The sequence below is a fragment of the Battus philenor genome, unplaced genomic scaffold, assembly GCF_028537555.1.
Source record: "Battus philenor isolate CCGP_79_NKW_IND1 unplaced genomic scaffold, ilBatPhil1.0.hap1 SCAF_10, whole genome shotgun sequence".
In the NCBI taxonomy this organism is placed as follows: domain Eukaryota; kingdom Metazoa; phylum Arthropoda; class Insecta; order Lepidoptera; family Papilionidae; genus Battus; species Battus philenor.
The window spans coordinates 7,974,704-7,990,109 of record NW_027181662.1 but is presented as its reverse complement, the minus strand read 5'-3'; the positions used below and the strand labels follow the sequence as shown (position 1 = coordinate 7,990,109).

The 15,406-nt window shown below is 31.7% G+C and overlaps 2 protein-coding genes across 3 annotated transcripts; one reads left to right on the top strand and one right to left on the bottom strand.

The window, feature by feature from the left end:
- Positions 1 to 6,628: 6,628 nt before the first annotated feature.
- Positions 6,629 to 8,716, bottom strand: GCS2beta (glucosidase 2 subunit beta). The gene has a single exon (XM_068766871.1). The coding sequence runs from the start codon at positions 8,600 to 8,602 to the stop codon at positions 7,061 to 7,063; it is 1,542 nt and encodes a 513-aa protein (XP_068622972.1). The 5' UTR covers positions 8,603 to 8,716; the 3' UTR covers positions 6,629 to 7,060.
- Positions 8,717 to 9,003: 287 nt separating this feature from the next.
- On the top strand, positions 9,004 to 13,742 carry LOC137924345 (probable ATP-dependent RNA helicase pitchoune). 2 transcript variants are annotated; one of them, XM_068767743.1, is made up of 9 exons: positions 9,004 to 9,393; positions 9,475 to 9,624; positions 10,229 to 10,390; positions 10,812 to 10,950; positions 12,183 to 12,345; positions 12,451 to 12,603; positions 13,004 to 13,171; positions 13,246 to 13,423; positions 13,655 to 13,742. In XM_068767743.1, exons 1-9 carry the CDS (start codon positions 9,144 to 9,146, stop codon positions 13,699 to 13,701), a joined length of 1,410 nt encoding a protein of 469 aa, XP_068623844.1. In that variant the 5' UTR covers positions 9,004 to 9,143; the 3' UTR covers positions 13,702 to 13,742. The 2 variants fall into 2 exon arrangements, with proteins under 2 accessions (XP_068623844.1, XP_068623851.1); XM_068767750.1 differs by lacking the exon at positions 10,229 to 10,390.
- Positions 13,743 to 15,406: the final 1,664 nt, after the last annotated feature.

Here is a 15,406-nt window from a genome sequence, read left to right as displayed (position 1 = left end):
TCTAATGTCTTAGAATATAAATGAATTACTTTTATGTCATTTCCAGTACAAACTCTATTAGTTTATTATGTAAATACGTAGTGTATTGATTTTGTAGTTTTTAAAGTATCTTAAATACTAACACTTAGGATTTACCTTAGAAAACTTGTTCAGTATAGATTAGAGATCAAAGTAAAATAAGTACAGGTACCGTTTTTTTCTGATGTTTAGGGATATCAAATTTGTTTTTTTATGTTATATGATGCTAGTGCAACAACAACAATCACATTTGATTATATCCAATTTTAATAACAACTATTATTTTGAGTGTTTATACAACAATTAACGCAATTCTAAAAATCGTAACACTTAAACGAAGTTGAAAGGCGTGATAAATGTGATATGAGACAGAGTTCTCTTTATCATTATAAAAGATTACGATGAAATATCAATTTACGGTGCACCAGAAGTATACAAAAACGGAGGATATAACGATAATCTCCTGTCTAAAAGTCATTTTAAATAATTATTTGCTCTTGTAAGTATCTTTTGTTAGATGCGATCCAGGTACAGTACTAAGGTAATCTCTGTTCCACGCCACGCGGCGGGACAGGAAGGTATCTGCCGCTTAGTTCTGTCAAACCGCCGTCAACGATCGCAACGCTCTTACAAACAGTAATCAAGCTCACAGTACTGCAGTTTCGTTAGTCCTATAGTATAGTAGTTGGGCCGCCAAACCATTATTTTGGGCAGATAATGATTACTGGAATAAAATGACGCACCTTTTCGGATCTCAAGATAAGGAGTAAAAACAAGGATTTTATAAAACATATCATTTGTAATAAGACCGTATAAGTCGATCATATTATTTATTATCAAGTGATTTCCTTTCTATTAAAGTATTTTCGTAGCATAAATAAAATCCATGTAAAAGAACGTGTACAAATGAACCGGGCAAACACCGTTATGTACTAGGCTATCAGAAATGTATTAACAGTAATATAGCACAATTATGGAGTTAGGAAAAACACAAATTAATGTAGAAACCATTAGAATACGACAAGTACGAGGCTAACATAAAACTTCGAGCAGATTGGGTGGATCTACAGAATTTTTCAAGGAATTATGAGGAGGTTTTATTTAAAAGAAGTCTATTAAATAACACCAACGACCGAAGCAGCTGTAACAGCATCACAAGGCTAACAGTGTCGACGTCAAACAAAAACAAGAGAAGACTAAATTCTGCGTAAAATAGTGTTGATTTAACACCAAGATTACAAGCTAGGTGAGAGTATATATATTGGTGTTGAAATAATAATAAATCATTTCAAAAATGTTTGATTATGCACTGCATATTATATTTATTTTATTAGTAAGCTAGGAACAGCTAAAATTTATAAGATTAAGATTAAAAATGAGTGCGGGACTATAACCGAAATCGGCAATTACTTAGATGCCAATCCAATAAGAAACATTAATCCGGAAATTACGGCTATAGGCACTCTAGCTGGAAGGATTATCTTAAAAAAAGGCATAAAATAATATTATTCACGCTGCTATATTACAGCGTAAACAATATTGAGACAAACAGATATGAAAATTTAACTAGCTTTGTGTAGTTTAAAATCAGAATTATTGTTGAATGTTTATTTTTTTTAATTTCAATACGCCCTTTTACGCCTGCGACATTATACTTTCACATTATTACACTTATCACATTATACTTGTCGTTTCTGCCCAAAGATGCCCACTACCAGGTCAAAGCCAAACCAAAGATATCTATGGGGGGATATACTATAATCTCCATGCTTGACAAGCGGGTTAGCGATCGCGGTGTGGTATTATGGAACGAAGAGGACGCTGTTGCCCATCCTCTAGTGTATTGTTTGTAAACAGTGGAAATCATGAATAAGTAATACACAAAATGTGAATTGAATAAGATTGTAAACCGATAATCAAATCTACGACATACGATCGTGAGCCTCAGTCCTCTACAACTGGGTTACCACTGCTCACATACACAATATAATAATGTTCAATAATAGAGGCGTAAAATAATAACCATTCGATTACACAATAATTCATCTCTCATTAAGTGTTATTTGGATATATGCAGGCCAAGATTGCAACTTATTTTATCAAACTAAACAAGTTGATAAAAATATTTATCTGAACACAGTAGAAACAGATCAGAAATGTCAATATTACGATATTTACACAATACAAAATGACAACTGTGTAACGATAAGAAAAAATAAAAACGTAAAAGTAATACAGCATTAAAAATTGGTCACCATTGTTAATGTAATAATGGCCTAATATTTAAATAATCTACAAGACTCAATACAACAAACTAATATCTCATTTCATTGCAATAGTTTCGCTTCCGATCGATTCTTCTTGATAACCGACTACGTAGTCTAGTTTTGATAGATTCAGGTCAAGTTTGTTTCGAAATTGTTTGTTGAAATTGTATACAACTACACTAGATTTTTATTACCCGATCTGCTATGTAACTATATTTGGAAGGAAATCACGATTTTTTTAACAAGGATTTATGGAATAATAAAAAATCCTATTTGTCTGCATTTACGACTTTATGAGATTTGAGAGAGTACCTTATTATTTATATGTTCAAATTCAAAATATATTTATTCAAGTAAACACTTACACGCACTTTTGTATCGTTAATTATTTTAAGAAAATAAATAGTAGACAACCCCTGGGCATGGAATGCGTATCTGCGCAAAAGATCCGGACTATGTGTAATTAAACCAAGTTCAATATATTTCGATCAACTAAAAACTCTTTAATGTTGTTATAAGGTTTATTTAATAATATACTTGTTCCTGATATGATAAAGAACTTTATTATATATGGTAACAGTCGGACCTATGAAGGATTTAGTATAATAAATGTCATATTAACCCTCTACCAGGTGGTGGCTAAATGTCCTTATCTTAAATCTCTTATACACTTATAGTCAAGCCGTAAATATTGCTACGAAGAAAAACAATTGTTTTTTATAGTACGTAAGATTTATTACTGTTACAGTGTGTTAATTAAATACATTAATATAAATCAATTAAAATACGTAAAACTCTAGTAGTCTCCATTGGCTGCTATAAAGTGCTTTAAGCGTTTAAAATAAAAAAATGTTCTCATAAATAAACAGTAACCTCCCATTGTTCATCGCTGAAAAAGTTGTTTTTTTTTAACCAGCGCATTATTTTTTAAACTATCAGTTACGAAAAGACCAGTGCGTCTCTTACAGGTTACAAGTCCTAATTTAATTTCAAAATACGTGACATAGTTCTAGGTGTTATCTTCATCTCCTGAGAGAAAATCTTTCCGACAGGATTTCTTCGAATTCACTACGGGGATGGTCAGATCTTTTTCTATCATTAAACAGACGTTTCAATATACCAATCAATAGCACGGTATACCAACATTTGACTAATACCAAGCGTATGGAGGACTTTAAAAATTGTATTTGGCACCATAGCTATGATCGTAAAGAGAACCGAATCGCTGTGATTGCATTACATAAAGTACTTTACTACCACTTCATTTTAATATAACAAAATATTTTACATTATATTGCAGCAAAAATAAGAAAACATACAGAACAATTGTATAAAATGAAAGATTCCAAATTCTAATACTTTATTTTTAATTATGAAAATATTTATGGCTAGTGTAAATACGGCGGTCAGCCGGGCGCACTTACGCAGCGCTCTTTGATCAACAAAGTGCCCTCTGCAACTTCCAAAACATTTTTTTAAATAACTGTGTTTCATCACTAATATCTAACTGTACCACCTATTATAACAACCATAATAATTTACTTTTACTTTAATATAAGTTATTTTTAATTTTCTTTTATACCCACCTGAAGTAAAAAAAAGGTGCACACACATTTCCTCCAGTGTAAATTATATTAATTCTGTTTATTGTATTCTGGTAGTGAAGTAGTACACTATGTGACGGGGAATACGGTTACTTGATCGAAGATTTTTAAAAAATTGTAGAGCTTAGACTTTTTTTAAAGGCAAATGAGTCTTATTATAATATTCATTTTGTCATAATTATTATTGATTTATTTTTTAATGTACACACCTTTCATTAACTAATAATTTTCCTTCATTAACACTATTGATGACATTATGCGTACATTTTACTTTGTAAGATATCGACTTTATTTGTAATCATCATGACCAACTGCAATATAAATAACATTAACCCTTTTAAACTTAAGATAATTTAAGTTTATTACAACAACAAAACGTTTAGTGTTTTGCAATGATTGTTTGTATCGATGTAAACTGTATTTTTAGCCGTTTACGACGTATAAAACATACATTAAAAACGATGGTCCTATTTTAGTGATATTTATGTATTTTATTATGAAATTAAACATAAAATTGTCTTTCCATCGTAACCGATGTATAGATACACTTGATCGACTTGATTATTCTAATATAGTGGGTAATATTAAATTATCGAAAAAAGTTGTACGGACTACAACAATTGTCAATATAATAGAACTGAACACAAATTAAGTACAGTACGTCACTACTTTATATTTTTTAAACTCAATCTATCCACAGATCAAAAGCAATTTGGTAAGAGGGCTCACTTCGATAAAATTCTACGCAGTATCGCGTTTAAACTCGCTGTATCGAAAAATATTTATTTTATACCTTATTAATAGTGTTATTTACCTCGCTACTGCACTCTGCAATAATAATCCTATCAGGATTATTATATATGCTTAGTTTTAGAGAGTAAGGCTTACACTAAACGAACGAAATGATAATTTCGAGTCCCTAAAAGAATGTATACCAGTGATTCCCAAAGTGGTCTATATCGACCCCTGAGGGTCTATGACAACCTGCAAGGGGTCTACGTCAGCGAAAAAAAATTTGGGGGTCCATGAAATGAAAATGGGGGTCACCGATAGTGGATCTCAACACATACACTGATAGTACCTATTTACTTACATCATATCTTATAATATCAAAACATTTACAATATATATAAAAGTACCTATGAAGTAAAAAAAATATTATATATGTTTATAAAATTGTGTAAGTTGTAGGATGTTGGTATTCGCTTTGTGGTCGCAATACATTTTGAACTTGTAAAAACCTGAGAGTCGCAGTCTCAGAACTTCGCTACCTTGCACTGACTTGTTCAATTCGTCACTCATAAATACGAATGTGGGACAAAAACGTTTATTCGTTTCCTGAATCATGAAAAGGAAAGTGCTAAGAAAAATATTTTAAAAAATATAAACAGTATATCACATAAATTATAGTGAGTCAATGTTATTTTGTTTGAGAGTGCTATGTTTATTTACTGTTACGTATATTTTACATAACAGATACAAAATTTTATTTTGAGTAGTTTTAATTTAAATTCAATTAATAAATGTATAAATTAACTTGTGTTAACTTTCAAGTTCTTAACACTAAACTTCACTACAGTTAGAAATATACAGGAAATCAATATCAGGTAAGTAGGGGGTCTACCCAACACGGAAAAACATGGCAAGGGGTCTACGGTACAAAAAAATTTGAGGAACTCATATACGTATACGATTGGCGGTGAAAACTTTTCCCATGGAAAGTGAGAGCGTTCGAAGAATGTTTGCTAACATCGATAACTGGCCTCAACATTTAAAGAACTGTATTGCGGCCAATGGAGATGACTTTGAATAAGCTTTACTTATTTTATATAAATGTATTAAATTAACACACAGTAACAGTAATAAATGTTATGTACAATAAAAAAATGTTTTTTTTTTTTACTAATATATTCACGACGAAACAGCGTAGCTTTAAGCCTTGCTTCGAATTACTTACCAGCAGTAATACTTGGGCAACGTTTATAGTATTACAGAATAAAAAGAGATCTTTCTGTATATATAACTGATTGAACCTTTATTGGCATATACAGATTTCACTGGTTGAGAGAGTCGAGCGCAGATTGCCCGTTGTCTAAATCTCTTTTACGATACTTATCGTCGTGAATCTCGGTTTGGCCTCTTTCTTATATTACATGTAATGTTACCGAATTTGGAGGCCGCCGAGCTCTTAGATCGCCTAGGCGTGAGTTTCATGAAATGAACGGGCGTTAGGGACCTCGACTTAAGCCAAGCCACAATGTAGTTGGTTGCTATTGCCGCATTAGCACAGGGGGATGTGACATGAAAATCTAGCAATGTTTCTATCTCAAACAAACAAAAAACTAGAAATACACATATAAACCTAGACAGCTTTCTGTGTGGTCTAATAAGTTTTAATGTCAAATAATAAGTAGTCATACTTAAACTTAGGATACCCTCTCTTCATTTTAAAGTTTATTTTAAGTTCAGAATTTTACTAATGTAATGATATTAACGTATACTAGGATTGAATAGAATATTTATGCATAAAATAAAAATTTGCTAAAACAGAATAGATGGTGTTGCAAAAAATGTTAATTTCACATACACATACTATTTTTGCTTTAACAGTGTTTTAGTTTATGGAGATGCTTTAGCTAAAACAGCACAAAAAGTGCAATTACAACAAAAAAAAGGTAAATCTAGTACTGGCATATTGAATTTACTTGGGATTACCTACACAAATTAATAACAAAATGGTAATAAAATCATTCAGAATTTAATCAAAAACAATATTTTATTGATAACTTACAATGTTTTGTTCAACTTCATTGATTTACTATCTTCTATTATTTGAACTAAAAACAGCCTTACTGAAGGAATGTGTTACCGTTTTAATACTCTAGCCACCTCAGCCTAGTTCAAAACATTGTATTGCTTTTGTTGATTACACTAATATGATACGTAATAATAACATGTGTAATGGAAATTATAAAATGGAAAAGAAAAAAAGTATGTTAATAGTGCCATGGTTTTAAATAATAATGAGAAAAATGGAATCCAAACACTTTGTCTTAAATAGGTGGATCAATAGTCTAATAGTAGGAGTGATCCATTTTTAACAACACATTTCATATTTTACATTTGTGGCAAAACACATGGGAATGTGAAAAATCACATTTGATTCAGAAACTACAGTTCATCATGAGATGGTTGTTGCAGAATAATAGAATCATCACAAGCAGCCTGTGTCGCAAGTTCCACTTTATATTCACAACGATAAGGTTCAGTAACGGACAGCATTTTAGTTTCAAGTCCACAGTGTATATTGACTGTAGTCATTCTATTTGGACCATTCCAGCAGGCAACACCGTTGGTGTATTTCATAACTGAGTATTTATTGCCATCCTCTCCAGCCCATTCGCCCCAATTACCAAGGCCTACTTCTGCACCACCATTCTTGGACTTCTGTGTTACTTTCTGGAATAAACATAACTTGTAAACATATTCTTTGTCTTCATACTCTAAACACTGCCCATCTAGAGTGGCATACTCTTGTTGAAGCCCATAATCTTTCTCTAGATTTTGTTGGAAGTTTCTAATGTTTGATTCAATTTCTCTAACAGCTCTTTCAGCATCAGTCCATTGACGGCGTGCTTCTGTGGCTTCATCAACAATTTTTTGTGTCTCCTCATCATAAGTTTGGCCAGGTTGTTCAGCTTCTATATCTTGGTCAACATCATGTGGCAGTTCTTCATCTACATTTTCCTCATCAGCATCACCATCATCATTTTCCAAATCCCTAGTGATTTCATCATTATCATGATCATCACCTTCTTCATTACCTTCCATGGGTTGGAAAGCACCTTGCGCTGACATTATCAAAGGTTTAAGCAATGGCCATGTGTTTGAAATAAATGCATCTTTGTCTAAACTTTCATTTTCTCCTAAGAAATGTTTTATTTCTTCTTGGTCCACTTCTCCATCCTTATTTTTATCAAAAGCATTAACAACTTTTACTTCATCTAGTGTAAGTAAATTGTCATCATTTGTGTCAAGCATAGAGAAGTATTCAGAGGCTTCCTTGACTAAGGCTTCCCTTTCTTCCTCAGCTTTTTTCTGCCTTTCCTTTTCTTCTGCATCTCTATAAACCTGGAGAACTTCATTTTCTTTCGCTTCCAACTCATTTTTAAGAGCTTCCTTTTCAGCTTTAATTTTCAGAGCTTCAGATTTATCTTTTTCTAGTTGAGTAAGTTGTTCTGCCATTTCATTGCGTTTCTTATTACCTTTTTCAATTAATTCTAATCTTAAATGATTACCTGCCTTATGGAGGTCCGCAAGTCGTTGCGCTTCTGCTCTAGCTTCCCTGCCCATTTCCTCACATGTATTCTTACAGAGGTCTGGTTCTGCATATTCATCTGTTCCATCACAGCAATCGCATACTCCATCATTTACACGGGAGCTGGGTATGTTCTCCGGTCGATGACCTGCGTTTGTGCAATGAAAAACACCATTCAAACACGCCGACGTTCCTGGCTCATCGCTACCATCGAAACAATCGCAATAATCATCATTCACATAACTAAATGGTATAGTCGCAGTTCCATCAAAACACGTAAAGTCTTTTGTAGGTGAATAAAGTGACGCTTTAGATAAAGAAACACCGCGAGGTCGTGGTACATCCGACTGAGCGTATATTATAAATGTAAAGATAATTAATAAAAATGAATGCATGTTGTTAAATCACCAAGAATTAATAATATTTAAGAGTACAATTCTTACACCGGTAAATGGCTACGACTATCAAAGAAATTGAACGTGTAGAAAAATGACAGCCGATCGCTGTAGTTTACGAGTGACGTTTGAGCCATAGACATACCTTAATTCATATTATTGTACAAAGTTTTACTTAAAGAAATTATATAGTATAGAAAAGATTAATATGGTAATGTAAAATTGGGCCTAATATTTATTAATTAATTTAACAATTTATTAAATTGTATAGAATGTGAATATTTATTATTTTTATGCGCACAGTATTGTAAGACACAGACAGTAAAAGTTTTATTATACCTGTAACTGTTCAAAAATCAATTAATTCTATTGTTTGTTCTTGTTAGTGTCAGTAGTGTGGTCTTAATGTCTCTACGTAGTGTAATTTAATGAAATACATTACTCAGAAATTATTTATACGGTTTTATGTATTATCATGTTATAGCAGTTGTAGTTAAAAAATATTAAATACTTTTTAACGTTTACTTAACTTATTTTGATTATGAATACGAAAGACATAATCGCTCAGTCTACATTTTCAATGTTAAAAGGAAAAATCGATGATAGAATATTAAGTTCTTTAAAATCTATGGGCTTTGAAAAACCGACAGAAATTCAAGCAAAAATACTACCACATTTATTAATCGGACAAGATGTTATCGGAACAGCTAAAACCGGGAGTGGAAAAACATTAGCTTTTTTAATTCCAGTGATAGAAAAGTTAGTAAAATTAAAATTCACCCCAAAACATGGTATATATTGTCTTTCATAACTTTACATTAAAGTAATTTTAAAATGTTAAAATTATTAGTCAAAACAATATTTTTCAACAGGTGTTGGTTGTATTATAATATCTCCTACAAGAGAGTTAGCTTTACAAACCAATGAAGTTTTACAAAAGCTGCTTAGCGAAATTGATCTGTCTCATCAATTAATAACAGGAGGTGAAAAAAAATGCAAAGAAACTATTTCCTTACAAAAAGGTTGGATTAATAATATACTTATATTCTTAATAAACTAAGTGATTTTTTACGTTTGCACTTGATATAATTGTAGTTCAGAATGGAGACAAAGTGTAGTTCACCAACAACTAAAAAGCATTCTTTAAAAGTTTGTTATTGTTTATGCCACTCCTTTAATTTGTTATTTATATAAGTTTTATTCTACATAATTCAGAGTAGTTTAAATCAAACTTGACTTATTTTGATTCTGTAAAAAACCTCAGCAAAAAGCACATGTCTAAAAACAAACATTTTAATGGCTATTTTTATTGACAATTTTAATAAAAAATTAATGTTATAAAGCTTTTTCGAATAGAATAATTCTGTTTATGTGTTCTGTGCCTTTATGTAGTATTCACTTAAGAGTGAGCACCTTACACTGATTGCAAAAGAAGTTCAATATAAACCTTTATCAAGAGTTGCTAACCACCAGTTTATAAATTATGAGCATGTTTATTAATTTTAGCTCCGTTTTAAGATCAGAAAGCTTTGTGAGTTTTGGTTGTGTATGATAATTGGTGAAAGTACCAATCTATAATTAGTATCTTTGGAAGAAGACATTGTTAATGAAGCCTATAATTTTCAGGAGTAAATATTATAGTGAGTACACCAGGCCGCTTATTGGATCATTTACAAAACACAGAATTTAATTTTAAAAATCTTAAGTGTTTAATACTCGATGAAGCAGATAAATTGCTTGAGGCTGGTTTTGAAAAGCATATAATGGGAATTTTAAACATTTTGCCAGGTCTGTTTTAATAAATAATACTAAAAGTAATGCAATAAATCACTTACAGTTATCTCTAATTTAAGAAATCTAGGTTATCAAAATAACTGCACTTTTAATGTGTAATGGCTCAAGTTAATTTAATTCACATCCATTAAAGAAATCAATATTTGGCATGAATACACCTACTTCTAAATTTATTTTTGGTTTTCATTTTATATACTTATGTACTTTTTTATTTGTGGAATTTCTTGGATAACATGACAATATTCAATGAATCTACTGAATTGGATTAAAATTTATCCTTTTCATGTCTTGTATGGAAATGTATTTACTTATTTTTGGATACATCGATATACATATATATATATCTAAAGTTTTAAGTATTTATAAAAAATATACATTTAAAAAGTAATTATTTCCTTCTAAACTTTTCGTTCAGAGAAACGGCAAACTGCTTTATTTAGTGCAACAATGGACAACAAAGTGAAGAATCTTGCAGGATTGGCATTAAAAACCAGTCCAGTGCAAATTTCTGTCCAAGATAAATTCCAGACTACAGTAGCGGGACTTCAACAAGGGTAAGTGTTATATACAGGTAATATTTAAAATTATTAGTTAACGTACTTATTCAAGGAATGGATGAGTAGGTCCATTCCATTGGTTATATTAAGGATGTGAACAATAATTAACCTGTATCTTCATATTATATATGGTAATATAGCCAAAGACCAGAGCTGCAATGAGAGGTTGAGAAAACCTAGATTGGATCCCTTGGACTCTGGGTAACAGATTGGGTATATTTAGGTGAAGATGCCATGGTGGTACTGTAGCACTATCACCTCCTGTGGCTACTGTAAGAACCGGCTAATGGAAAAATATTTATGGATAATCAGTCTCAGCATCATCTCTTAGACACATTTTGATGTAATAAAAATCTACGATCGGCAACTCACATGGCATACATGTCCAGAATTGGCATGCGCCTTATATGAGGAGAGATAAAAGGACCAGTCCTCCAGTCTCCAGGCGGAGCTAGCTACCTACCCCAATTACCACTGGCCCTGGTGACACATAATATACGCACCTAGAGACCAGACGATAAGATTGTTGAGCTGATAGAAAAACCGAGAAGTATTCTGTTTGCCAACGAACGACATCTTGCTCGAAGGCTGCAATTGAGTTCGTACTTCACTGGCAAGTTCACAGTCGTTCAACCAGCCATGAAGAGGGCTATGTTTGGGATTTCGCTACGAGATTGAGTAAAGAATAAAGATGTATTAGAGATAAAAGATGTCCAGTTGTGGACGTCCTGCAGCTGAAATAATAATAATGTGATAAAAATGTCTGGAACTAGTGTGCGATATATTCTGGCGTTCATTTCCATGATAAAAGTGTTGAGATTATTTCTCCCACCATAGTACTGCGAAGGCGGCTGCCGGTAGATTGTAATCCCATCTCCCTTCGACGTAGAGGTGATGGAAAAATCTAAGTAAGTTACAGTCGGTTTAACACCGACATAACGTGAACTTGCTCCGATGATGATTACGCGAAGGTAATGTAACAACACAAACGTAAACCAGGAGAAGGAATATGTTGTTATGCAAAATGAAAAACCATTACAGAGACGAAGATACTTATGAAGGTTTTAAAAATTGTGTGACAAAAAAATAATGCTTGATGCTAAAAGTCAAACAGTATACAATAGTAATGTAAATATTTTTAGAAAAAGTAAATATTTAAAAAAGTTAATGCTACTTGATACTTTTTTTATTAAACTAACAACTTAAGTAATATATCAAAATGTTTTTAGATACTTTATCTGTCAAATGGAGGAAAGGATTCCATGGTTAAACAAAATGTTGAAAAAATGTAAAAAACTAAAGGTGATGGTGTTTTTTTCTTCATGTAAATCTGTGGATTTTCATTATGAATTTTTTAAAAGTCAACGTAAAACTTCAATAATAAGCATCCATGTAAGTATTTTCAAATGTAATTTTTTTTAAATAATGATCTGCAATTATTTAAAAAAACGCTATTAAACGTTGGTGAGATAAAGCAAGTACTTTTTTTTGTTTAAGGGAAAATTAAGCCAATCCTGCAGAAAAGAAGCCTACAGAAAGTTTGTTGAAGCTAAAAAGGGTGTCCTTTTTTGCACTGATGTCGCAGCTAGAGGTTTAGACATACCTAGTGTTGATTGGATAGTTCAATATGATCCCCCCACTGATGTGAAGGTATATCGAAACCTAAAATCGTATCTACGGATCCATAATAACCTAAATTTTAAGTGTTGGCTCAGAATGAAAAACTTTTCCGTCTAAAATATCTCAGGATGAAAGAGGGCAAGTGCGACAGCTAGCGATACCTGCTTAAAGAGAAACAATAAACTTTGTCTACATGAGTGCATATACATCCCAAAAATATTTCATTTTATTTATTCAATATTTACCCATTAGACCACAAATATAACTTTTCACTAAAAAATAATTTATGAAAATTTGCATTCAAATGTCTAGAATCATAACTTGATTATTTCAATTTGTTCATTGTTAATCTTGACTTACATATTTGGCTTTACCTACTTAACTTTATTTTAATAGTCACCATAATTATAAATTAATATTCATATTTCAGGAATATATTCACAGAGTGGGCCGCACCGCTAGAGGTTTGAATAATACAGGTAATGCAGTTATATTGTTAAGGACAGAGGAAGAAGGATTTATAGATTTCCTTAAGACAAAAAATGTGTTTTTGGACAAATATAATTTTGAAAAACCATCAAGTGATGTATTACAAATGGTAAATGTTATTATTTTTTCAATTAACTATTTAATTTAATTTGAATAACTTTCTTATATTTAAAAATATTTCAGTTACAACATTTAATAGAGAACAACGGTGTGATGAAAATATTAGCAAGAAAAGCTTATCTGTCTTTTCTAAGGTGTTATAAGAAACACCCTATGAATAAATTCTTTGATATTAATAACATAGATTTAGAGGCAGCTGCGAAAGCATTTGGATTTCTTCACAGGCCTCATGTTGATTTTCGTATCCTTTTAAAATATTTTCACCGTAAAAAAGAAAGTAACCTACTGTTTCACAAATGATAAAATAACAAATGAATATTTTCAAATGATTCGTTTTTAATCTTTGTCGCTTTTATTGGCTCATTCATACGTTTTCAATATCAATTATGTACCCTATGCAATTATTGAAGCATTACGGACACCTGGTTTTAGTAAAAAATAAAATCATATTCCTTAATATAAACATTTACAGTTAACATCAAGAAGAAACGAAAACATCAAGAAAACAGTAATCTATGAAGATGTTATTGCAGTTTTTGCACCATTATAAATAATATTAAATATACTTATCCTCATTTTTACATAGTTTTTTTTATTTAGACTGTTTATAACTATATGAATTAATCATTACTAATTTTGAGAAAAAAATGTTATTAATTGTAATAGAAATTAATTGATTAAACATTGTACAAATTCGTATAATAAGCTCCATTATATATAATTACCATCCACTTAGATTGGTGTCATTATTAGTTAGTTTTAGCTCGAATTGTAAATAATTTAAAAAGAACTTAATTTCGGTTCGATGGTTCTCTACGTCCATCACATATTAACACTTGTAAGAGAGGAAAAAAATCGTCGTGAGTGCCATAATCTCATTCCCTCACCAAATCATCCAACAGCCTACTCTGTTACAAGAACATGTATCAAAGGAATAGCCTCCGATATGATATGTAAACGCAGGCAAACCTAACATTTTTTCAATCACACGTAATTGTGGTAAATACAATACGCTTCCAAAACGACAATTTCTGTATATTCATCGTCGTCATTTTATTTTTAGCATCTCCAAGAAAATTACACAAAAAATAATATTGAAATTTTTTTTTTCATTTCATTGAAAATACAATACAAAACATTATCTAAAATATCTATGGGGGAGGCTTATGTCACAGAGGACGTAAGCCTCTCTCTAATCGACCAGTTGAAGACGCCCGCATCTAGTGTCTTCTGACGACCTTAAATAAAAGTTGTAATGTTAACAGATTTTTACCAATTCAGGAGATCACAAAAAATAGTTTTTGAAGTGCTTTGAATATTAAAAGAACGGCACAACGGTATATCTGACGAGAACTTTCAAGGGAAAAAATGTTGATGAAAACGTTTTTCTAAGAAAACATATAATTTACAATTTTTGTACGTCGTATATGCATGTACGTGTGACTGTCTCTGAGCCAGACGCCTGTTCAATGTTCGCCATTCATTGCCAAGGGGCCGTGTGATGACCACTGGCTGCGCTTTCAAGAACACCAATATCATAAAACGGCTTCATGAGAAAAAGATCATGTTTGAAATCATCGAAGAATAAATGAAAGTTTAAATATATATAATATACAATACCCTTCTATAACACGGTTATTTTATAAAAGGCTTAATACGATTTTATATACCTCGCATTACAAGCGGACAGTCGTTCATAAAATACGTTTATTTTGGAGATCTCCCTCGCTAAAGTTTTATTTTCGTAAAAATCTTTCTTTGATTGTCTATAAATTTCCGAGGGGGCTATTGTGACGTAATATTTCGAGAGAGAACAAATTGTAGTGTAGTTTGACAACTAGGAGTGAGTTAAGGAAAGTCATATTTCAGGTCCAAAACGCAGGGATCTGTTGATGTTATAATTCCGTACTGTGAGATTTACAGCGAATTATACTATTCTTAATTACGCGCATCTTCACGACATTTTCGATACATTGAAAAAAGCGAATGTTTGTGTATCGTACCATCCAAAGGTACACTGAAACGTCTGTTGATAACCGTGAGATCCTGCCGACCGCGGTCTATTCGAACAAACAGGGCCGGCCATTAATACAGTCACCGTTTAAAAAGGCCATAAAAAAAGTGTGCGTTAAAGCTAAGGATTGACACTTTGAAATACTATTTTAGTACGTTAACATAACTTTTTCACCCTTCATAATCACAAATAAAGCTTTAAAATAAAATC